This window comes from Salvia hispanica, chromosome 4 (genome assembly GCF_023119035.1).
Source record: "Salvia hispanica cultivar TCC Black 2014 chromosome 4, UniMelb_Shisp_WGS_1.0, whole genome shotgun sequence".
Classification (NCBI taxonomy): domain Eukaryota; kingdom Viridiplantae; phylum Streptophyta; class Magnoliopsida; order Lamiales; family Lamiaceae; genus Salvia; species Salvia hispanica.
Window position 1 is genome coordinate 47,223,206 of NC_062968.1, and position 20,206 is coordinate 47,243,411.

Sequence of the window (20,206 nt, forward strand, 5' to 3'; positions counted from 1 at the left end):
AGGCGGTAACTCAGAGAGAGATGATGGCCGCGCAAGCTGACAAGATGGCCCAGGCCGTGGAGACAATGATGAAAATGGTCACCGTGGTTGACCAAAAGATCCTCCAGCAGCAGCGCATGCCTCCGAAGTTGCCCACAGAATCTAGGCAACTAATCCCGGGAGTCACCCCAGAGAAGCCAGCCTCCAGCGTCCAGGGAATGCCAGCAGAGAAGAAGAGGAAGGACAGTGAGACCACCACCAGTTTAGTGAAGAAGGATACCCCTAGGCCAGGGAAACAGAAGGCCAAGAAGGATGATGAACCAAAGCCCAGCCAGAAGAAAGTGAAAACGGTGCCCAAGAAGTCTGGTCCCACGAGGACCAGGGCCAGAATTGAACCCCTCCCATAACCAAGTAATTTTAAATTTCAGTTTTTTATGTCTTTTTATGTTTTAGTTCTTTTTACAAAGCATGCCCGTTTATATGTGTATGTGAATATTTGTGTTATCCCTTTGTATATATGTGTTAGCTATCTTCTCCCACTTAGCCCGATGCTCGGTCTAAGTGTGAGAAGTTTGTTTTTTTTATAGCATGCTTTGGTGTCTGTTTAATTGCGTATCTTTTCCCACTTAGCCCGAGTCTCGGTCTAAGTGTGAGAAGTTTGTTTTCATATAATATGTGTTTTGTGAGTCTGTTAAGTGTCGCACTAACTTAGCCCTGTTTTCCACTTCACCAAAAATGCTTGGGGACAAGCATGGTGAAGTGGGAGGGGGGAGGGAGTTAGTGCAAGTTAGTGTCAAGTATGTGTGTTTGTTTACTAGGTCTAGGAGTTAGTAGTAGTCGTTTAGTAGGAAATTCTGTGTTCTGTGTTTATGCATAACTGGTAAATAGAAAGCAAAAGCCCCTTAGTGAGAGTAATTGAAGAGAGAATGCATGTCAACTTTGATGCCCTTTTCCTTAATAAATCAAAATCGGTTTGGATGAAGTAAGGACGATAGAATATGCCTCAACTGATCTAGTTGTGAAGCCCTCTATAAAAGTGAATTATAAGCCTTAAACACTCCACACTAACACAAAATGTGAGGGCTGCCACTTGATGCTTAGGGAGAGAACTTAGAAGAAGAAAATTTTTGGTGATAGAAGTAACCTCTCGAGCCTAGGGAAAGGGTACTGGAGGTATAAGCTGGACGAAGTCCAGGGTATAAAAAGGAGGAATAAACGGGACTAGGTTCAGACTAAAAATAAAATATAATAAAAAAATTATGGAGGTATATGATGGACAAAGTCCAGGGAGGAATAAGCTGGACGAAGTCCAGAGAGGAAAGGAGAAAAAAATTATAATAAGAGCTAAGACAGGGGAACTCTCTGACCCGAGGCATCAGTGGTATAGCACTATAAGAGCGAACGATCCTAACATCCCTGGTGAGGAATGAGTGATCGAGCGAATCCAACAGTTAGTGAAGTTAGAGGATATCTTGACAAACTGACAAGCCGATTAGATAGAAGAAGGGAAGGGGAAGATTCGGAGACTGTAGATTCTTGGATTGACCTCAATCTTGTGGGGATGGCTGCTAGAAAATAAACCAGTTTATGCATTTATGTGTTTATGTGTGTTTTTATCTGTTTTCTTTGTCTAAGTCCTTTAGCGTCTAGGTCTAGTATTTTGAGTCTTTTTCTTTGTTAGTAGAGTCGGTTAAAGGGAAACCATGCATTGAAACTTGCCTTATTCCTTTTTCTTGTCTTTATACTTGAGGACAAGTATGGTTTAAGTGTGAGCAGTTTGATAAGGCTCATTTCATGCATTGGTTTAGGGTTAAAAATCTGTGCATTTGGGGCGCTAATGTGCGTTTATGAGTTCAGGTGCGTAGTAAATCTGCCGGACCCAGGAGTTGTTGTTACCTGACCTGGCAGATGCAAAAGAGAAGGAATTGAAGTAAAAATCAGACGTCGTCGTTCGGACCTGGGAGAATCAAAAGTTGATGACAGGAGCAAAATGGAGTGAGAGCAGATTATTTTAAAGAGTCTTACTCCAGGGCAAGAGCGTCAAATCACCAGAGGGATACCCTAGGGATCAGAGCCTCACATATATAAGGAGCTCAACCTTGAAGAAGAGGACAATCGGTGAACAGCCACTTCTACACTTTCCTAGCTCTAGCTTTCGTTCCATGCTTTAGCTTTTGCTTCAAATTTTTCATTTCGACAGCTGCGCACTTGGAGATGGAGGATTCTGGCCACCGTGGTTCTCATCGTCATCGTTATTTTGCTGTGTAACACCGCCTTGTGAAGGCGAAGAAACAATCTTATTTGCTTTCGTTTAGTACTTTGTGGTTTTTAAGTTTCGCGACTTTAGCTTCTGACTTTGATCTACTGGATTCAGACCTATTTCTAGTTATTATGGAAGTTTATGTTTGCTTTTGGTTGGATATCTCGGAGTTTATGTTTATTTCTTGCTTTTAGCTTTCGTCTTGTTATTGTTGGATGTTTGGAGCTGAAATATGTTGGTTTGTTGATGGAGGTTGGGGATTCGCGTATGGAGATGCTTGGATTTTGTTGAATCGTGGTGTTTTTGAGTTGGAGTTTCGCGTATTTGGTGTTTGTTGTTTACGTTGTGCATGATCATGGCTGTTTACTTTCTGTTTCTGCATCCTTTAGGTCCAGTAGCGTAGATCTGTTAGTTTAGGCTTTAATTTCTTGTTGTAAGTTTAGATCTATAGCTTGCTCTATTTTCATGGTGTTTAATACTCTGTTTTATCTGCTATTCTCGTTTGATTCCCGAAGAAGATGAAGTTGTTGGTAATTAGAACCAGATCTGCTTTATGTCAGTACTTTTCTGCATGTACTTTACTTTTTCTGCATATCCTCCAGACCCTGTCATTACGATCTGTTTTGTCTCTTTTACTTTTCTGTATGCTTTTCCAGACCCTGGTAGTTTAAGGAAACTTGTCTTGCTTTTCGCTTTATGCTTGTCTGTCTAAATTAGGAAAGTCTGTCTAGTAAAGTTTACTCCAGCTGTTTTAGAGCCTTAAAATATCTCAGTCATGTATATTCCGTACATTCCCAGTTCTTAGACCCAGTAGGTAGAGTTAAATTTTTCTATCTCTTAGACCAAGTAGTTTTAAGTTCTCGACCCACAAAAATCGCGTGGCAGCAGCCAACCCCTTTTCCCAAAACATCCTCGAATGCAGTTTCGTAACACCTTCGTCCTCGTGGGATCGATCCTTTACCTCCCTATGCTAAGTTGTAGTATAGTGGGTTGAGGTTTTTGAAGGAATAGAGTGCACCCAACGAACCCCTTCTGATAGTTTCATGATCCTCTAGCCTCTGAAGCCTAGTCGAATCCTCTGGACCTATTAGATCGAGTGAATTAACACCGCACCTGCACTGCACTTCTAGGACCTGTCAAATACATCAATCGGAAAATGGTGAAACTTTTTTATACCCTCTTTTGAGACGGACAGTGGTACAATTGGATCTATGTTCCTTTCTTAATCTCCATGACTTTTATGATCAGTTCTATATGGAATCAAATTACACATTAAAAACTATTCCCTCTGTCCCATATTAATTATCCACTTTAGTTTCGGTACGGGTTTTAAGAAATGTAAAGATAAGTGAGTTGAAAAAGTTAGTAGAATATGAGTCTTACTTTTGTATATTAGTTTTATGTAATAAAATGTGAGTGAAACGAGTTAGTAAAATGTGAGACCTACTTACTATTTATTGTAAAAAGTGAAAGTGGACAATTAATGGGGGACAGACGAAAATGACAAAAGTGGACAATTAATAGGGGACGCAACTGATAGAAATCCATGGGTATTAGTTTTAGTTTTCTCTTGACACCGATGTGGGACAGTTATATATTGCTTCCCTCAAACCCTTCAAGGTGAATCTTGGAGGGGTGGACTTTTTTTTTGATCGTTTGGACAATTGGCCCAATTTTTTTCCGATTGGTTGGACCATTGGCCAAGATTTTAAGCCCAGTGAAGCTTGGAGGGGTGGACTTTTTTCTGATCGTTTGGACGACTGACCCAATTTTTTTTCGGATCGATTGGACCATTGGCCCAGATTTTAAGCCCAGATATACTGCTGGGTCAGTCTTTTTTTTTTGGTTTTAGCCCAGATGTTCTGCTAGATCAGTTAATTTTAGCACAATTTTTTTTTTTATTTTAGCCCAGATGTTCTGTTGGGTCAGTTAATTTTAGCCCACAATCGGTGACCCCCTCTAATACCATGATAGAAATCTATGAGTTCCATCCTAAAACCAATTGTTGATAGAAGGAGGGGCCCATAAGACGTATATACTATTTTCAATTTTCTCTTGACACCAATGTGGGACAGTTATATATTCTTCTCTAGCCTATAAATACCCAAACCTAATTCATAATCTCCATACCAGAGTCTCCAATCCTTCACCCTTTTTATATATTCTTCCATCCCACATTCCACACACAGTTCATCCATCTTCCATTGGAGCGGATAATTCATAATCTCCATCCCAGAGCCTCCAATCATTCTCCCTTTCTACATATTCTTCCATCCCACATTCCGCACACAGTTCATCCATCTTCCATTGGAGCGGAGTTCTGCAGATCCAGGCAAGAGAAGGCTGAAGATTGAAGATTCAATCTTGGGTTTTATCAATTTCTTTCATGTCTACTTTATTTGTAGTTTTTACTTGTCTATGAGTAGAACATCAATTGTGGAATATTTTGTGAAATATTCAATTGGTTTCCTTGTTAGCTTTTGTAGTTATTTGATTTATCCTTGTGCTTTCTATATTCAATTGATTAGCTACCTCTTGAATACATGTTTGAGTTGATTAGAATACTCAGGAGACGAAATAATTGACTTGGAAAAGAGATAATTCACACTTTAATTCAATAGAACTCAGGAGAGTTGAGGTTTCACGTGAGGTCATTGGTCTTAATGATCTTTTAGGAGTTAGGTCTAAGAATTAGAAGGGGACTTCAATTATTACACCTAATCTACGGATTTCTCACCTCGGGAGGGGGTTTAATCTAGTTAAGTGACTGACTTAATAACTCTAGAGACCGTAATTCAAGAAAGTCAATTGTGTTTTGAATCCTACAATTCTACTTTCTTATGCCTGCTTTGTATCATTGTTTTTATGTTTTTTGTTATTTTTTTATTTATTTTCTGTCTAGTTGCAATCTTATTCTCTGTGTTCGATATCCCGATACTGACTTTTAGTTATACTAGATCTACCCTGTATGCTTGCAGGTATTTTTAGCACTAATAAATAATGCATCAGAGAGGGAACTTTTTCTAAAAGAGGAAATGTGACATTTTTTGTGGGACAAATTAAAAGGGAAAATGTAACATCTATTACGGGACGAAGGTAGTATAATATTTCAATAACTCAAACATCTATCAATCTATTACCTATCAATTAATTTGGTAATAAGCCAAATCTTGATATTGATATGGATTATGATTCATGAACAAACTAAATCGTGCCAAATCAATATTCAATACATGTCGATCACCTAAAAAATCATCATGAATTCAATCAAGAAAGTTCGGAGGGACTTCGACATCATCTTGGACTAATAGAAAGCCATCGAGAACGATGATTGATAGCTTGAAGATGTCGATCGGCTACCAACCACAAAAGTTCAACAATTTGATGACCTGTAGTCTTGTGGACACACACACATCACACATGACTGTTTGGAGGTAATTCGTTTGTTTCTTAAAAATTGAACGGTACTATCTCCGTCTTATAAGAATATACACTCTAAGTTGAGAATGGGGTTTAATGCACAATTGATAAAGTAAGAGAAAAAGAATATGCACTCTAAGTTGAGCATGGGGTTTAATGCACAATTAATAAAGTAAAAGAAAAATAGGAAAAAAAAAAGTAATGAAAGTATTGTCAGATGAGAATATGGATCCCACCTCAATAGAGATAAAAGAGTTTCTAAAATTGGAAAGTACATATTCTTGTGGAGCGGGCTAAAAAGAAAAAACACATATTCTTGTGGGACGGAGTGAGTTTTAATGCATCTGTCATCTGTCGATCCGGAGACAAATTCAGTTGACAGTTGGGGGCATTTGGAACGAATTTATGCAATCAAATCAATGGAAAAAAAGTTTATCATTAACCACATCAATAGTTGGGAAAGTGTAAGTCTAAATTGCAAAAATCAATTACCACAAGTAATAAAGCTTATTAAAGGAACTAAGAAGGTGAAGCCTACTGAAAACAAACAATATCATGTCTGAGAAATCCCAAGCCCTAAAATCTAACATATAGATATATACGATATACTAATACGTTTTCAAATAGTATTAAAAAGTCGTAACATCCATTATATTAAGATCCAGTCCAGTACAGAAACGTAACAGCAGTGTCCCACAAACTTATCCTCATATAACAACAACTGATTTATTTTATTCAGTAATATAAACTGAACCTCGTCTTCCCAATTCCAAAACATCAGTTTAGATGCTCATTTGCTTGGAGTCCTGACAGAGTCGAAATATATTATTATACCAAAGTAAAAAAAGAAGAAAACAAAAACAACGAGTATCAAACTATCAATTGGTTATTTTGATGGCATCATAGATTGAAGTACGCAGGCCTTCAATATGAATGCAAATGTAATGAATTGCAGGACTGGGTATATATGTTTATAAAAAATAAAATAAGCACATCAAATCTACATCTTCAGAAAATTAACATATTAAGGAAGAGGTTATGTTGATGTGCGCTCTTGACAAAAACTATTGAAGTTGTATCAAATTAATAAAGCAGCTAAAGATATGCACTTTTTGTTGGGATCATTTTAGTTCAAGTGATACCTCTCCTCACAATTTTATAAATTGCAGTTGCAGATATCTCAAATCAAGCTACAGTCAAGAAACACAATCGTTCTATGACATCAAATTTGTAATTAGTTAGCAATAGATTCTAAATCAAGCTCTTAAATTACTTCGCAACCAGACACCATCAAGGGGGGTGCCATGAAATAGAACAACTATTCTCATGTTCCAAGTTGTCCCCTTTTCTATATAATGGAGTACTATGATAGTATGATTTGCAATTGAATTTACTTGTAACATAATCAGTTATGAAAGAATGGATACTTATTCCCTAAGAGAAGAAACTTGGAATCAACAAAGATTGTCAACTATGTTTGATCAAAATTTGGTTAGCTATTCATCAAATAACACACAAAAAAGTCATAAACCAGAACAAGAAGAATGCTTCTATTAGTTGGCGACCTGATGTTTCTTCCATGCAACCGTTTGTAAGATTTGGAGGCTTATTAGTACGATCTATGGGAAGAAGGTAGAAATGGAGATCTTCTTATTAACAGGCTTATAACCAATGAATTTTTAAAACAGAACATACCATCACTAAGGTTGAGTAACACATGATCAAAATAAATTCAGAAAGGTTGCCTTAATAGGGTTCGAACTTATGTTACATATCATTTTCTTTCATGTTTAAGCCTTAAGGGGAAGAATATGACCAAAGTAGTGTGTTGTGTGAGGTGTTCTCATTTTCAAATCAGTCGATTTAAGCAATTAACCCAGATCCAGACTCATCCTACCTAGTTACCTCACTAATTTTACCAGATACTTCCGGAACTCCTACTTCTATTCCACAAAAGTTAATACGTACAAAGCTAGAGCTCTGCATAAGCTTTTCCCTAAGTTTTCGCTCACTAGATTTATGAATGAACTCTTCAAATTAAACCATTTATACTTGTTAAAATCAAATCATACTCAGCAAAATGATAATTGCCATAAAAATGAAGTGTAAAAGTGGTATTGAATAATAAGTTACCATAAGCACAACATAAATTGGATCACAGAATCCAGAAAAATCAGTACAGATCGAGTGAAAAATACCTGGACCGCACCTTATCCCGCACTTGATGTTGCATCGAGCCGTAAGTCTAGCTGCACAATCGGAAAAAATAGAAGCAGAAATTATAGAGGAACATGATTTAAGTAAAAAAAAGTAAATAAAAATTGAAGAGTGGAGAATTCATTTACGGTCAGGATTAACGCAGGCAGTGGTGCAGGCGTCGTTGCAGTCGGAGGCGTCGGAGTTAACTGCCACCATATTTGCTGACAATATGAGCAAAATCACGCTCAGTACTATCGCCACTTTCTTCTCCATTGTTCAGTGCTGCTAATCTGATCTGAATTCAATAGGAGTAACATTTTAATTTTTAAATGCAAAAGTAACTGCATTAATTGGGCGGCGCCACGCATTTTGGTGGGTCCCTCCGCAAGGGATATATATTACTATATTTGGTAAAGACGTGGAACTTTCATTTTTGTCATCAATTCGTGGAACCATCAACTCACAAATCACAACAATTTGCTGAAATTTATTACTACTATATGTTTATGTTGAAGTTGAAGAAATTTATTCACATAAAGGTGGCAAATTTCAAGTTTTGCCTTCTGTCGATAGAAAAAGCCAATTTAATTACGTTTCTGAACACACTAATAAGGTTAGTGTTTTTAATTAATTATACTATACTTGTGCAGCTTGTAGCTTAGTGGTAAGCCATTAATATTGACTGTGTGTTTCTGAATTCTGACTGAGAATTGAGAAATACTACTACTAAGTTCAACTAAATATTTGAACCACTGATTATTTAACATATTGATCTTATATTTGTAGAAAAGGAGAAAAGAATGATACAGTAATATTTGATATACTACATGCATGTAGGTATATAGCTGAATGTGTAATTGTGTTACTTTCTAATGATGAAAAAATAAAAACAAATGACGAATTTAAACAATACAAGATGAAAATATCATCCAATATTGCATCTACTAGGCTAATGACAAGCAATACATATAATAAGACTTCAAAATTAGTGAAGCTATTGAAGAATATCTCATCTAATACTACCAATCTGTATAATTTTATAACAACTAATCCCTACATTGAATCAAACTCTAACATCAAGGATATATGTAAAGACCACCTAAAACCTCAGAGTTTCCCTGTGACTCCCTTCTCTCTTCCTCCTCCACAGTCGACTTCCTATTGCTGCTGCCACCGTGACTGCCTTCACTTGGCCGTGACGACAATGGTGGTGGTGGCATGTCAATACGCACTTGTTCATCCTCCGGCATCAATTGAGATATTTTCTTCAATTCTTTGCCTTTACCCCACAACACAACGTATAGTCCCGCTATGATCAGGATGGCCCCTAGCAACCTATCATACACACATTCATAAGATAACAACATATTTCAATCTCATTTCAAAGCAATAAAGGCAAAACACAACTTACATTCCAACATGCAACTTCTCTTGCAAAAGCAAAGATCCCGCGATCGCCACAATCACAAGTAGCAACGGGTTGAACACAGACACGAACAACGGCCCTCTCATCCGGACGCACCACGCCACTAGAGTAAACATCACCCCTGACCCCAAAATCCCCTGTTCAAATTTCAACTCACTTTTAGTATGCATTATCAATAATAGGGATAAATAAATCAATGTGACTAACACATGCATGACTTACAGCAACTGCTACTGTGAGAAGCCTAATATCCCATCCCATGATCCAGTTGCTCCAATCCTTCTCCGTGCACACGGCAAATAAAACACTCTGAACAGAAGCCCATGCTGTCATCATCGCTGTGATGCTGTACGGGCATGGATAACGCTCTGCAGCCTTAGCCTATCAAAAAGTATTTTCAAAAAAATTATAAATTAGGCATGTAGCATCAATTTCATTCAAGAAGCAAGAATAGAGTTAACGCGACAAACCTGAACAATCAACCATAACGAGTAGCAAACACAGCTAGCAATGGATAAAAGTGCACCCAAGACAAGATCATGGCCACTTTGATTATGTGTGTTTGCTTGATGATGATGATGAGAATTAGAAGTTTTGAGAAGGTTTAGGTTGGTGTGCCATATATTTAACTCGGGCCCCTTGTAGAATGTGAGGAGCATTGCTCCTCCTATTCCCAAAACAGTTCCAAAAGCTTTGGCTTTTCCTGCTGATGAATTCCACCCCAGCTTCTCTAACCTGCATTCACCAAAACTAGTTCAAACCTATGACATACTAATCTACTAAATATTACTTTGTGTATATAAATATTGTTACCTCAAGCAAATTGCGACGATAAATGTAATGGCTGGAATCAAATTCATCATGGCAGTGGCAAACGTTGCTGAAGTTAAGGCTATGCTGTTCAAATAGAGATTTTGTCCTAGTGATCCTCTGAAAACATAAAATAGTACTCATCAACATTCAGAGATCATGAATTAAAGTTTTAGATGGATGAAAATATGAAGCCTTTTTTTTCATATTAAGTTACTTTTCAAATTCAATTTCATGTGACAAAGAAAAAGTTCCCAATACATATATATATTTGAATCCTTTCTTCTTAATTTGAATTTCCTACAAAATCTCAACACACTCGTATATATCTGACCAAGTGATGGTCTTTCAAATTTCAGGTTGTGTGGTTTTGTGGTTGTGAACAAGATGCAAAAAATAAAGTTTGTTCATAGATAGCAACAGTTAACAACAAAGTTATGGTTAAAGTTGCCTAATGTCACAAGAAGCACAGCCATAAAAAGTAGGAAATTTTATAACGCAATTAAATTTCAACGCTATTTCACGCACACAAATCCCCTAGCAATAGTTTCCAAATTTCATCCTCTTTTTTTTCCAGGAGAGTCTCTAATTTATATTTTCAAGATGATGCAAAAAGATGAAGAACACGTACCCGAATAAACCACAGATAAAACCGTAGAAGATTGTCTTCCACGTTAGTTTCGGCCTCGTTTTCCTGAAAATAATAAAAATAATTCATATATTAATCTTCTAATTTAAAAATCTCATGCGATTAGCTTAATAATGTGTATTAATTAGGGTTCGTTTGTAAGGTAGATATCTCCAAGATCTTCCCTATCAAACGACTCAGTGCACAGTATACAGACTATTGAAGACGAAGACGAAGACGAAAAAGGAGGAGAAAGTAACCTTTCTACAAAGAATGCAACAGGAACTATAAAAGCAGCTCCAAACATGAATCTGTAGGCCACCAAAACCGGGAGACGCATGCCGTCGTTCATCGCCAACTTGTAGCAGATTGTAGCCACAGACAATATCATCTGAACCAAAATCATTATAAAAGTAGGCTTCAATCCGTGCACATTGTTGCATATATTTGTCCTCCAAGTCATCATCTTTCGATGAATAGTAGGAGAGAGATGAAGAAAGAAAGAAAGTCGAAGAAAATCACTAAGAAGAAAAATAAGGGTTTTTCAGAGGATAAAAGATTGTTTTGAAGTTCAGGAGAGCATATAAAATTGCGGCCGCGTAAATATAATTCGTATGGTTCGAAACAAAGCTTAATATAGTATATATATATATATATATATCCGTTCGGTTTACCATATTCAATAGCGGATACCATATAGGATACGATAGGATCTAGGATTATATTAATATCATATTTTTATATTACTGTTTGATTGATTAGACTAATTTAAGACAATTGATTTAATAAGATATTTAATTTTATTATACTAGTATACTCTTCATTTAAGTTTCATTAGTTTAATATATTCAATTTAATTTTAACAGTTAAGCTTTATTATTTTAATAAAATTTTAAATTTAGTTTTAATGAATTAATTCATTCATTCATATTGACCAAATATAAAAAATCCATTATTTAATCGGAAAGTAGATTTTGGTTAACTAGCAAATTGACTAATTAATTAAATAAATTAATTCTTAATCAAAATTCATTAGGGTTTCTTGGCAACCATCTCCAGCTACCGCCTTTGCCCATCCCTCGCCGTCCACGTCCATCCCTTGCCACCCATAAACGACACAACAATCGACCTCCGACCTCCAAAACACACGTACAAACAACAAAATACAATCTCCAGCACACACTCAACCTACCAAAATCGCACAGAATAAATCACACCAGAGATGGAGAGGGGAGAGGGAGAGAAGGGATCACCTACACGTGTTTGTTAGAGGCTCTTATTCCTCTTTCTCCGGCGAATCGGTACATCAAGGGCGAGATTTGAAGAGAAAATGTCGCGAGATTAAATTAGTCGGAGGGGGTAAGAGCATCCACAATAGTGGACTAACGCTACGACTAGCACACAGACTAAGCGGTTAGGGCGTGGGGACGTCCACTATTGGAGTCAGCTAACGGATGACGAACGAACGGGACGGACGAGCGGTCGGGCGTCAGTGGGGGCCATTAGCCGATCGCTCGCAGATCGCTCATCCGCTTGTGGTGACGCGATCGGCGAGCAATCGACGACTGCATTTTTCCAATATTTTTTTAACTCCATATATACGTCTCGTTGCACTTCATTTCATTCACACCACTTGGGTTAATGAGTTTCTCTTCCTTCTCTCTTCATTTCTCATTTGATCTGTAGATAAAAAATGGCTAGTGATGGTGATGCTCCCGACTCGTGGCGAATTAACGAAGATGTGTGGGCCTATACGTCCGCGGAGATAAATCGGTTGATGCAAGAGCACTTGCCCCATCCATTATCGAATTGTAGTCCTGCGCGACCACCTTGGTGCCCACCAACGGTTGTTTGATGACTACTTCGCTGAGCAACCGCGGTTTGGGGAGACCTTTTTCCGGCGGCATTTTAGGATGCACCGACCGCTATTTATGAGTATCGTGAACGCTTTAGAGCGTCGGTACAAGTATTTCTGTTTCAGGAGGATGCGAGTGGTAGACCCGGTCACTCGCTCATACAGAAGTGCACTGCTGCAATCAGGCGCAGTTGGCCTACGGAGACACGACCAACATGTTTGACGAGTACCTTCACATAAGCGAGACGACTGCCCGCGAGTGTTTGGAGAATTTTTTGTCGGAGCATCATTCGCATATTTGGGCATAGGTATCTTCGAAAGCCTACATCCGAAGACTGCCAAGGTCTGATGGAAATGCACGGGGCGGTGCACAGGTTTCCTGGAATGTTGGGAAGCATAGATTGTATGCATTGGAAATGGAAGCACTGCCCCACCGTCTGGAAATGGATGTACACGACTGGCTTCAAAAGCAAGAATCCCACGATGATCCTCGAAGCCGTAGCAAACTACCGACTATGGATTTGGCATGCGTATTTTGGGGTAGCCGGATCGAACAACAACGTCAACATCCTCCAGTCGTCGCCCCTTTTCAATGAGCAGTGCATGGTGTTAGTCCGGCCATCAGTTTCATTGCCAACGACAACCAACATGATATGTGCTACTATTTGGCAGATGGGATATACCCTTGGTGGTCTGTTGATAAGTCGTATTCTAAGCCTTGGTTACTGGTCAGTATGTAGTGAAATGCATGTATTATCTGCAAAACAGTTGCTCAAGTGTGCAGGATTAAAGGATCCAAGTCAGTAGGAGACGATTCAGGTGACGCAAGTGAAAAGGGCGCTAGAAGGGTGCAATACTGACCAGGATGCATGCCAGAGAAAAGGCTCGAGATGGAGAAGAAGGATAGCTGAGATGATCATTAACAAGGGCATAAAAGTCAAAACTTGAAGGAAGTCTACCCTAAAAGCAAGGGCAAGCCTCCCTATAAAAGAAGCCACTTGGAGAGAGAAAAGGAGTTCGCCTTTAGAGTCCAGCCACCACACTTAGTTAGAATTCTCTCTAGAAGATCAGTTCCTTCAGCATTATCCAATCTCTCGTTCCTCGCCACAGCCATGGTCACTTGACGTCCAAGAGTCTGCCGGAGAAGTCATCAGTCCGCCGTTCCAGCCAGTTATCGTAGTAGTATAGCAGTATCATCGCCCGGAGTGGCCAAACAATCGTTACTTTGCTTTCTAGTTTAATCTTTACTTGCTTTCATCGTTGGTTTTGTTGCAAACACTCATCGTTGTTGCCTTTTGAAGTACTTTGTTATTTTCCAACATTTACGTTATGAAGTTTCTATTTCGCATGTCGCTTTGGTTCGAGTTTGCTTCATTCTGCCTAGGAAAGTTAGATCTAGTTATTGCTTTTAATTTCTGAGTGCTTTCTTATCTGGAGTTGTTGATTTGAAGTTGTAGTTATGTTTAGTCAAATTTTCGTGCATGAGTTTCTTTTCTACGCCGTGATTACCACCTTGCATGTCAGTCAGTAGAAGTAAAGTTGCAGTTTCACCGTTTAATTTAAGTTTGAGCATTTTAATCGATGGATCTTGAGTTTGAATTTATGAATCTGAAGTTTAGTTATGGTGTTTGTGTTCATATGATTTTTGTCAATACTTGGTGAAGAAGAAAACGTCAAAATCAACTTTAGTTTGGACCACTTTTACTTTTAAGTTACTTTTGCTTTTGTTCCCTACTTTTCAGTTGTACTATCCAGACCTGTCAGAGAGCCCCCAGCCACCAGATATACCTTGTTGTCTAATTTTCCTCTTTTAGTAACTGTCTACTTTCCATATGTCTCTGAGACACCTTGTCCCCTACTTTCACGAACACCACCACATGCCTGTTATTTTCACGCCTACTAGTCAGTAGAGTACCACCTTTATTTCTTGTCTAGGTAAAATCTCAACCCAAGCGTGGTAGCTAACCAAAACACCCAGGAAAGTCACCGCAGTTATCAAAACGTGTCCATCCTCGTGGGATTCGACCCTTACCTCCATTATACTAATCAGTAGAAGTGGGTTGAGGAAACTTGTTTGAAGCCAGGTCCCGGTTGTCGTACCAACGACTCAGCTGGGTCGGGAATCTCTTCCTGATCAGTTGGATACACTCCAAATTACATACGAAAACCCGAGGAATATACCTGAATAGAGACCCTTCAAAATGGCGCCGTTGCCGGGGATGGATGGCGTTCATACCTGTTATTGTGTGTGATCTTTTTGGTGTACATACTGTTTATAATTTTCCTTTTCTTTTTGTTTTCAGTTTATGAGAAGTGGCTCGGCTCCTGGCCAGTGGAGACCAAGGATACTTCCCCGAGGAACAATACTCGTTACCACTCGTTCTGGCCTGTCGACAGCACTGTCCGACCTAGGCACGAGTAGCGACGAAGAAAAAGAGGAGCTAGAGTACCAACTCCCGGAGCTTCCACCCCAACCAGTAAGAACACTAGTGAGAATGGCTGACCAAGGTGAGGACGATCCCGAGCTCGCAACACTTACCGCACACGCCGACGGAGATCCCCCACAAGCCATAGTGGTCACCCCAGGCCAGACCGCCTGTGATGTGAAACCCCACGTGATTGCAATCCTACCGACGTACTGTGGGAAGAGTTACGAGGGACCATACGAATTCTTAAATGAGTTCTGCAAAATCTGTAAGGCACAGAGGCGGCCAGCAGGAGCAAGCGAGGACGATTACAGACTGAAGGCCCTACCTTTTGTCCTAAAGGGAGAGGCCAACACTTGGTTCATGCGCCTGCCAGCCGACTCTATCAATACATGGGCCGATTTCAAGTCAGTTTTCCTAGCCGAGTTTTTCCCGTCTTCAAAGACAAGCGCATTGAAGAGGAAAATATCGTGCATAAGGCAAGAATATGATGAAACCCTGAGCGAGTACTGGGAGAAGTACATGAGCCTTCTGGAGTCATGCCCCAACCATCGCATGAAGGAGATAGAGGTGCACCACACCTTCTATGAGGGGATGAACAAGGAAACCAAGGATCTGGCGAATTCATCATCTGGAGGCGATTTCACCCAGTTGAGAGTAAGTGAAGCCAAAAAGGTGTTACGCAAGCTGTTGAATGCGAAGAAGACGTACGACAACGCGAGAGATGGGTACAGCAGAGAAAGGGTAGCGAGTGCTTCGGCTACTGACCAGGAGGAACGGATGGATTTGAAGATGGAGGAATTAAAGAAGGAGTTGCTGACTGCAATCAAGCAGAACACTCCACCACCTTCTCCGACTGGAGGCCAAGAGGCCCCAGCACTACCATATGATCAGCCGGACAACTCGCTGGATGTGGAGCAAGCAAATGCCGCAGGATACTACAATTCCAACGGCAATTGGATTCCGGGAAAGCAAAGGGATGCACCGTGGAGGGACCACCAAAATTTCCGATGGGGAGATGGAAATCAGAATCAGAACCAAAATCAGGCTCCAAATCAACCCAACCCCCACCCGAACCAAAATCCCAACCGTGGCCCAACAAACCCTGACTACCAGTCTAACTGGGTAGGAAGAAACCAGCATCCTCAGAACCAAAACTCTCAAAACCAGAACCCGAACCCTACCTATGTGCCACCCCATCAGCGAAACAACCAAAACCAGAACCAGAACCAAAACCACCAATTTAACCCAGGGCCTCAACATAACAGCCACAACCAAAACCAAAATCAGTACCAGCACAACCACGACCAGTACAACCCTCCTGCCCAGTATAACCAGTACCCACAGAACCAAAACCAACAAAATTTCTCGGGCTACCAGTCAAACCCACCACCCCAGTATAACCAGCACCAGGGCTCGAACCAATTCCATCACCCAAACAGGTCGAGGAGGTCTATGGAGGACATGATGGGAGAGATGCTTGCTTCGCAGCAGAGCATTAAAAGCGACTTGCAGTCCAGTAATGAAACAATGCAAGGAATGCAAAGTGCCCAGAAGGAGCATAGGGCAAATATGGATATGATGAACAGGCAGTTGGCCCAGCTCGCTAACTCGGTGGGCGAAATGAAAGGGAACTCAGGGAAACTCCCATCTACAGTCCATGTACCTGAAAAGGCAAATGTGAGCAAGATTACACTGCGGTCCGGAACAGCCTACAATGGACCTCAACTCAAGAATTCTGTTGGGGAGTCTAGTAGAGAAAGGGTGCTGAGCGACACCATCTCAGCAGAAGAACTCAAGAGGCCTCTGCCTCAGATGGAGGATCCGTTTTTTCTAAACGAGGAGCCTACCGTGGAAGGAAAGGAGGGAGAAACACAACCTGGAAATGAGCAACCGGAAGGAACAATGCCCACATCGGAATCTCAAACCCAGGAGGCACCAAGGGAAAATCCACAAGGACTGACTGGAGAGGCTAAGGGAGAAAAACCGTTTCCATATCGGTTTGTGACGAAGAGGAAGAAGGAAAACCCTGTGGATTTCATGTCGATCTTTGGGAAGCTGGATGTCACCATACCATTCCTCCAAGCCGTGAGACTGCCCCCTCTGGGGAAGTTTATAAAGGAGTTTATAGCCGGAAAGGCCCAGGAGGATGGAAAAATCATGGTGGAAGGAATAGCGTCAGCCATTGTACAGGAGAAACTACCACCCAAGAGAGCCGACCCAGGTATGTTTACCCTACCCATAACAATTGGAGATGTGAAAATCGAGCATGCAATGTGTGATTTAGGAGCATCTATCAATGTTATGCCGTTATCCATTTATAATCGGTTAAAGGGGGTAAAATTGTCAAATACTAGGGTGTTGATCCAACTGGCTGATAGGTCATGTATCAATCCTGAGGGTGTGTTAGAAAATGTGTTGGTCAGGATACAAAACTTTACTTATCCCGCTGATTTTTATGTCATTAAAATGAGTGAACCAGAAGCTAGGGAGTCTAGCGGGATATTGTTAGGAAGACCATTTTTAAGAACGGCTAAGACAATTGTGGATATGGCCGAGGGGACAATATGCATTGACTTTAATGGTGAGAAATTTGTCTTTGACATCAATGAAGCCATGAAAAAACCAATAGATTCTGAAAATCTATGTTATGTTGATGTAATTGACCCCTTAGTCCAAGAATTTCTTGAGACCGAATTATTGCAGGAAAAACTCCAAGCCTTGGATGTGTATGCCCAGGCTGATGTGGAAGCAGCTGCATGGTGTGATCTGATCAGTAGCCGAGGGTTGACTGACGAAGAGATCGAAGAAGCAATTACGGAATTTTGTCAGAAGTCGGAACTAGCGGGATCCGTAGGGGCCGTGGTACCGGCCAGTATGGAGGAAAAATCAGATGCTGAACAAGAGCAAGAGGAGGATTCAAAGAAGAACCCTCTACCTACAGACACACTACCCCCGCAAGTGGAGTTGAAAAAGTTGCCAGCGAACCTTAAGTATGCCTACCTAGGGGAGGAAGACTCATTCCCTGTAATCATCAACAGCGGGTTGACTGAAGAGCAAGAGGCAAGACTACTAACTGTGCTGGGCAAAAACAAGAAGGCTATTGGATGGAGCCTTACGGACCTGGTAGGTATAAGCCCGGACGTCTGCATGCACCACATTAGGCTGGAGGATGGAGCCAAGGCGCATAGAGATTCTCAAAGAAAGGTGAACCCAAACATGCGGGAAGAGATACTGAAGGAAATCTTGAAGTTACTCTCACTGGGCATTATATACTCGGTACCAGATAGTGAATGGGTCAGCCCAATCCATATGGTTCCCAAGAAATCAGGGATCCAGGTGGTCAAGAATGAGAGGAATGAGCTAGTGCCCACCAGACTAGTTACCGGGTGGCGAATGTGTATAGATTACCGAAAGCTGAACACTGCAACCAGGAAGGACCATTTTCCCCTGCCATTCATCGATCAAATGCTGGAGCGACTGGCTGGGAGGAAGTACTTCTGCTTTTTGGATGGGTACAGTGGTTACTTTCAAATTTACGTGGACCCGGAGGACCAGGATAAGACCACATTCACATGCCCGTTTGGAACCTATGCGTATAGGCGTATGCCATTTGGTCTATGCAACGCCCCCGGTACTTTCCAACGGTGCATGATGAGCATATTCTCGGATTTGATTGAAGATTGTATAGAGATCTTCATGGATGATTTCACTGTCTATGGAGACTCTTTCGACTCGTGCTTGCAACATTTGGATGTGGTACTAGAAAGGTGCCAAGCAAAGAGTCTGGTTTTAAATTTTGAGAAATGCCACTTTATGGTTACAGAAGGAATTGTCTTAGGACACGTGGTGTCAGAAAAGGGGATCCAGGTGGATCAAGCTAAAGTGGATGTCATATCCAAACTACCCTTCCCTACTGATCAGAAAGGAATAAGAGGTTTCCTTGGCCATGCTGGATTTTATCGGAGATTCATCAAGGATTTCGCCAAGATTGCCCAACCCCTTACCAGACTTCTCCAGAACGAGGTGGAGTTCGTTTTCGACGAGCATTGCAAGGCTGCTTTCAACCTCCTTAAGGAAAAGTTGATTTCTGCACCGATTATTCAGGCTCCTAACTGGGATCACCCCTTCGAGGTGATGTGCGATGCTAGTGACTATGCAGTGGGGGCCGTACTGGGTCAGAAGATCGATGGGAAAAGGTACGTGATATTCTATGCATCAAAGACCTTGAATCAAGCCCAACGGAATTATGACACCACCGAGAAGGAGATGTTGGCGGTTGTCTATTCATTCGAAAAGTTCAGGCAGTACCTACTGGGATCCAGAGTCATCGTCTATACTGATCATGCGGCGATCAAGTATCTCATTGCGAAGAAGGAGTCAAAGCCCCGACTGATCAGATGGGTGCTGCTTTTACAAGAATTCGACTGGGAGGTAGAAGACAAAAAGGGAGTTGAAAACAAGGTAGCGGACCACTTGAGCAGAATAATACAAGAAGGGAACAGTGAGGATGTGAGGGATCGATTCCCGGAAGAGCATTTATGTGAAGTGATTTTCTCCGCAAGGAAGATCGATTGGGAAGAAGTGATGAGACTTACTGGTCAGGACGCAACAACCAAGGGCAAGGAGAAAGTGGGACAGGAACCCTGGTATGCGGACTTGGCAAACTACCTAGTAACGGGAGAGCTACCAATGGTGCCAAACGTGACAAAGGCTCAGAGGATGAAGATCAAGAGCGAAGCAAAGTATTATTTCTGGGACGACCCATACTTGTGGAAGGCAGGAACAGACCAGGTCATTAGGAGATGTGTTCCTGACTGGGAGCAACGGGATGTACTAACGCACTGCCACTCCTTGGCATGTGGAGGACATTTCGGGCCAAGGAAGACTGCCAGAAAGGTGCTAGATAGCGGATTCTACTGGCCAACCCTGAATAGAGATGCATACGAGTTCTGCAAAGGCTGTGACCGTTGCCAACTGACCGGTGGGATCTCCGCGAGGGATGAAATGCCGCAAGTTCCAGTAATAGTTTGTGAGGTGTTCGATATCTGGGGTATGGACTTCATGGGTCCTTTTCCCTCATCTTATGGGAACTCCTACATCCTGGTGGCAGTTGACTACGTATCAAAATGGATAGAAGCCAAAGCCACAAGCACTTGTGAATCTAAGGAAGTCACCAAGTTCCTCAAGAGTCATATATTCA

General features: G+C 41.0%; 1 protein-coding gene and 1 long non-coding RNA gene across 2 annotated transcripts; both read right to left on the reverse strand.

Moving 5' to 3' along the window:
* Window positions 1-6,283: 6,283 nt before the first annotated feature.
* Window positions 6,284-8,170, reverse strand: LOC125185454. Its single transcript, XR_007170137.1, has 3 exons — window positions 8,005-8,170; window positions 7,858-7,908; window positions 6,284-6,465 (listed from the first exon to the last, which is right to left on the reverse strand). It is a non-coding gene; the product is annotated as an uncharacterized LOC125185454 (long non-coding RNA).
* A 538-nt stretch (window positions 8,171-8,708) lies between these two features.
* Window positions 8,709-11,318, reverse strand: LOC125224459 (WAT1-related protein At1g68170-like). The gene is made up of 7 exons (XM_048127862.1): window positions 10,983-11,318; window positions 10,726-10,788; window positions 10,098-10,214; window positions 9,755-10,019; window positions 9,507-9,665; window positions 9,270-9,421; window positions 8,709-9,193 (listed from the first exon to the last, which is right to left on the reverse strand). Exons 1-7 carry the CDS (start codon window positions 11,186-11,188, stop codon window positions 8,935-8,937), a joined length of 1,221 nt encoding a protein of 406 aa, XP_047983819.1. The 5' UTR covers window positions 11,189-11,318; the 3' UTR covers window positions 8,709-8,934.
* Between the last annotated feature and the right edge of the window lie 8,888 nt (window positions 11,319-20,206).